This window comes from Myotis davidii, unplaced genomic scaffold (genome assembly GCF_000327345.1).
Source record: "Myotis davidii unplaced genomic scaffold, ASM32734v1 scaffold449, whole genome shotgun sequence".
NCBI lineage: Eukaryota > Metazoa > Chordata > Mammalia > Chiroptera > Vespertilionidae > Myotis > Myotis davidii.
Window position 1 is genome coordinate 2,382,909 of NW_006383007.1, and position 5,139 is coordinate 2,388,047.

Genomic DNA, 5,139 nt, shown 5'->3' on the forward strand with positions numbered 1-5,139 from the left:
ACGCGCGGGGCAGAGGGCGGAACAGTGAGGACTCTAACCTGGGTTCGGCCCACCCATCTTCCCCTCACCCCTTCCCGCAACCGGTCCTGGTGTCCCGGGACCAGACGAGCCCTGTAAATCCCCTTAGGTCTGGCAGCATCGCCACGCTGTCTGCCTTGCCCCGTCTCCGGCTCCGCAGAGAGAGTGGGCCAAATTCTCACCAAAGCGCATCCTTTCCGATGCTTGCTAGGAAGAGCTTGGTGGGGTGAGCGCTCCTGGGAGAGCTGGAGCTGGTTTATCAACCCCTGGCAACTGGCTGTGCGAACCAGTGCCGGCTCAGTGGCCAGAGAATCCCTTGGGCTAATCCGCAGCCCCCCTCCCCTGTACAGAACTCAGACCCCAGGAAATGCGCGCGGGTCGGGTCGGGTCGGTGCGGCGCCGAGGGTCCATCTTTCTGTCAGAGGTTCTCCAAGTGCCCAGGGAAACGGGGAAAGGCCCTTTCCAGTTCTGTTGGTACTTCCCTTTCGGACCCCTGAACTGATTTCCCGTCCTACCAGTCCCAGGGGGGCGATGCATTAGGAGGAGGCCGGCCAGCCGTGCTCCGAGGGGCGCTCTCTGCCACCTGGGGAAGGCGCTCCGGCCCCGAGGGCTGCGGGCGGGCCCGAGAGATCGCTCCCAGGCAGACAGCGCCGGAGGGAGCGCACAGCCCAGCAAAGAGTTAAAGGGAGGGGACGTGGGCTGTCACGCGTCATTGGGCAGATTATGTGCAGCAAACAAAAAGTGTGTGTCTGCGTGCCAGTCAGTCACTGCATCGGGTCCATCTGTACAACTCTCATTCTCTCTCTCTCTCTCTCTCTCTCTCTCTCTCCTCTCACTCTCCCATCATTTCACTCTCCCCATCTCTCCAGCTCTCTTCCCTCTCTTTAGGCAGAGCCTACTAGACAGCAACACTAACACCTCCTGACATGGAAATACACTGATACAATAGGCGGAAGAAACACTCCGTAGCATCTCCGGGTTCCAGGTGGCGTTTTTTGGCCGTTGCATCCCGACCCGATTACTGGTAAGTCTGTTTGCATTGAGGTGGGAGGGGGAGGGGAGGAAGGCAGGTTTGGTGGGGAGAGTGGAAAATTCTGTCCCTCGGTTTCCTCAGTATCCAGAAGAGGGGGGGATCGTTGTGGAGGGGATCTCTGCTGCCAATAAGATGATACAAAGGGAGGAGCTGGGAGAGAGCACTTTGCCCGAGAAGCGAGCGACTACGGAGCGCGCGGCCGCCAGACAATGCCTGCCTCCGGGGGAGGGCGAGCGGCCGGCTCCGGGAAGGATGCTCGGGCGGGGAGAGCCCGGGCCTGGAGGAGGATGCGGAGCTGGGAGAGGTGGGGTGGCAAAGCCCGCCGCGCCGCGTGGAGGAGCCAGCCCGGGCTCTCCCTCGCCCGGCGCGTATGGTGACCGGCTGGGAGCTCCGGGCGGCAGCGCGGCCCCCGTCAGCGCGGCGCAGCGAGGATCTTCTCTCCGTATTGTTCGGTGGAACTGCATGTTAATGATCGTGCCCCTGCTGTTGCCCGACGTGACGGGGCGACCTCCGGGCACAATGAAACGCTTGTGTGAAAGAGACTTTTAAAAGGAGAAATTGGGGCATAAAACGCTGAATTGGGAAAATCGTAAAGGAGAGAACAGGATTTCGTTGAAAAGGAGATGAGAGGTTCTGGAGGATTTTTAAACATATATATTTAGATTTTCAATTGGAGGTTAGAAAGACTACTGTGTGGGGGGTAAAAATGCCCAGAGATAGACGCTGTAGCAGAAAGTAAGTTTCTCCTTTAGGGTTATTTCTCTTATTTCTGTCTGGCAGATACAGCCCAATACTTGACATTTGGGGGGTGCAGCAGCGTGAATGAAAAAAAAAAAGGGCTGACCAAAGTTTCACGCTCTGTTAACTGGGAAAAAAAAAAGCACTACCTTGTAATCACATTTGCAAGATTAATTGGTTAATAGACATTAAGATAAAAATGGACATCACTAATATCCGTAATGAACAGCTTCTCAGGAAAAGAATTAGGTCTACACTTTCCCGCTACTTAAATTACACAAAACATACATCAATGACTGCCTATGTTGGCATTAGGAGGGAAAACCCAACGTGGGGGGGGATGGGTCTTTGAATCAATCAGAAAGAGTGAACAAAGCAGTTCTAAGCTAGCTTAAATTTTAAATACCAGCTCTAGTTATGTTTTTTAAATGATACACCTTATAGGCACTGTCCAGTGGCAAAGGGAGAAAAACGTCAAATGACAGCTTAATAGAGAGCCCTCCATCCGGGCATTACTCTCTCAGTTGCTGCGGATGAAACAGCTGGAGAGTCCACCCACGGCTTCCCTAGCGGGGCTGCCCCCTCTCGCCCAGACAGGGTCGGATCTGGGGGAGCGAGAACTCACCAGTCATTACCCACACAGTCTCTCAAACGGGGGACACGTCTGGCCTGCCCTGTACCTCTCCCTAAATGAGGCACACGTGACTCAATCCACCCCTTGTATGACAAGGTAACTGGGATTCACCCTCCTCCATAAATAAGCATGTCGAGAAGAAAATAATTACCTCTGCTTGCTGCTTTTGATTAAAGCCTCAGAGGGACAGTGTTGGATTATGGTAATGAGCCGACATACGTCCCCTCTCGCCCCTCTTGGAGGCTGCAGAGAAAGGTTAGCTGACAGGGAATCAGTGGCCCTGACACTCTACTTGAAATCCATTCGCCATGCTCGGCTGTCTCCACCTGTTCGCTAATGCTGCTCCCCTCTTTGGAAGAAAATGAAGTAAAATCAGCCCGGGAGGAAGGGAGAGGAGCTTTCTCCCAAGCGTTAGAAGTTTCTTTCAGTCAAGAAAGTCTGTAAAAAATATGATTGTTCTCCCCCACCATTACCCTTCCCAAATCCTGCCCCATCCACCCCGAGTTACTGAAAAAAATCTCAATATCTCTCTCTCTCTCTCTCTCTCTCTCTCTCTCTCTCTCTCTCCTACCCTGAGCTCCCACTATTTCAGGATCGGCATCTTCACACTACACAGGGTTTAATCTGCTATTGGCTTTATTTCTGAAATAAGAGCTAGACAAAATTCAAGAAAAATCTGTCGAGTAGTTAAAACGCTCTGTCTGGCTTCATAAAGGGAAAAGGAGAAATGTAACTCCGTTTGGTGTCCTGTGTGTTTGTCTCCAGGGATGGAGGATTCAGGCATCCAGAGAGGCATCTGGGATGGAGATGCCAAGGCCGTCCAACAGTGTCTGACAGACATTTTCACCAGCGTGTACACCACCTGCGACATCCCTGAGAATGCCATATTCGGGCCCTGCGTCCTGAGCCATACCTCCCTGTACGACAGCATAGCTTTCATAGCTCTCAAGTCCACCGACAAAAGAACAGTTCCTTATATCTTCCGGGTAAGTCTTGGCCAATGCTCGCCAAAAATTGAAAAGGAAACTTAAACTCAAGTTATTGTCAACTGATTTTTCTGAGAACAAATGATAAAATGTGATTTGAAATACCAGGTATGTCTAAAGCAGTGCCTTAATTCTGGGCTTTCCTAGTGAATACCTTAACTCTGGGCGTTTTCAGAAGATTGAGGCTATTTGCATAATAAGTACTTTCTGTAAGTATTTTTATCCTAAGTATTAGGCACAATTGCCTTCCAACATAGCAGGCCTTCTGTTCCCCTAAATAATATTACCCCTTCTGGAGAAGATATCTAGTGCTGGGAGTTAGGATTTACATAAAAATGTTAAAGAAGTATTTTTTTAAATCCTCACCCAAGGATATGTTTCCATTGATTTTAGAGAGAGTGGAAGAGAGAGGGAAAGACAGAGAGAAACATCGATGTGAGAGAAACACATTGATTGGCTGCCTCTTGCACATATGGTTTGACAATAAAATTACATTTAATCCATATGTTTAAGTTTAGAGATAAAAGCCCTCTTACTTCCTATCCATTCTCTACAAATAAAAACTATTGTTTAAGTTAAAATTAGGAAGATGAGTGAAGCCACACAATAATATCTGAGATCAAACCTTTTTATTTCCAAAACGAACCAAATCCCCCCACATTTTTGTAATATGGGATAATTTAGAAGTAAATTCTCAAGAGGTTAACACTAATTTGAATTGGAAGAAAAATCCCTCATTTGATATTCAAGCAATATGTGAAAAAGACTACAGAAATAATCTATGATCGATGCAGACTTTCAGAGGACGACTCTCTTGCCTGCTGGATACACACATGCATGAGGGTGGGTGCCAACTTGGGTCAAGTTTTTGGAATCCTGATCTCAGATAATTCTTTGGAAAAGAATGACACGCAGGAAATGGCCCTGGTTCCTCTGGCTTCACTCTCTCACAAGAGTCTCCCTCCCCCAACCCCCTTCCTTCTTGTAATCTTTCTTTTTTTCTCAACTGTAGGTGGACACCTCCGCGGCAAATGGTTCCTCGGAAGGTCTCATGTGGCTGCGCCTGGTGCAGTCAGCCAGAGAGAAAGAGGAGCAGAACCTGGAAGCCTACATAAAAAGCGGACAGCTGTTCTACCGCTCTCTCCGCAGGATTGCCAAGGACGAGGAGTTGCTAGTTTGGTACGGCAAAGAACTGACTGAGTTACTCTTGCTCTGCCCCTCTAGACCCCACAGCAAAATGAATGGTAGGTTGGCTCCAGACCTGTGTGGGGGCCCTTAGCTAACCGCGGAGCAAAGCAGGGAGTGGGGGCTCACTCCGGCGCCTGTGTGTGTGCCTCTCCTCCCTTTGGGCGTCTCTAAGGAAGCTTCGGAGATTAGTCTGTAATGAAGCTGGGGCAGGCAGGTGAGGAAAAGTCGTGGGGGTAGGAGAGTGGACACTTGGCTTAATTACTGCACTCCCCCCAATCGGGAGGGAAGGTTAGATCAGTCGCCAAGGATCTTCTCATTTCAGGCACCCAGGCCCTGAGAAATGAAGGAGGACTTGTGAAGGGGGTGATGATAAACTGGAGACGATGCTGAGTAATCATTTGGGTGTGTGTGTGTGTGTGCGTGTGTGTGTGTGGTTTGCTCTCTAAGCAGGGTCGTCCCCTTACACATGCCTGGACTGCAGCCAACGTTTCCAGTTTGAATTTCCCTTTGTGGCGCACCTGCGCTTCCGCTGCCCCAAGAGA

The 5,139-nt window shown here is 50.2% G+C and overlaps 1 protein-coding gene across 1 annotated transcript in view; it reads left to right on the forward strand.

The window, feature by feature from the left end:
* Nucleotides 1-679: 679 nt before the first annotated feature.
* The window catches only part of PRDM8 (PR domain 8), a 5,714-nt gene continuing 1,254 nt past the window's right edge, over nt 680-5,139 (forward strand). The window contains exons 1-4 of the mRNA XM_006778225.2: nt 680-1,042; nt 3,189-3,409; nt 4,422-4,653; nt 5,048-5,139. Of these exons, the coding sequence (XP_006778288.1) occupies nt 3,191-3,409; nt 4,422-4,653; nt 5,048-5,139 (543 nt within the window). The 5' untranslated portion in view covers nt 680-1,042; nt 3,189-3,190. The remainder of the gene's footprint in view (nt 1,043-3,188; nt 3,410-4,421; nt 4,654-5,047) is intronic.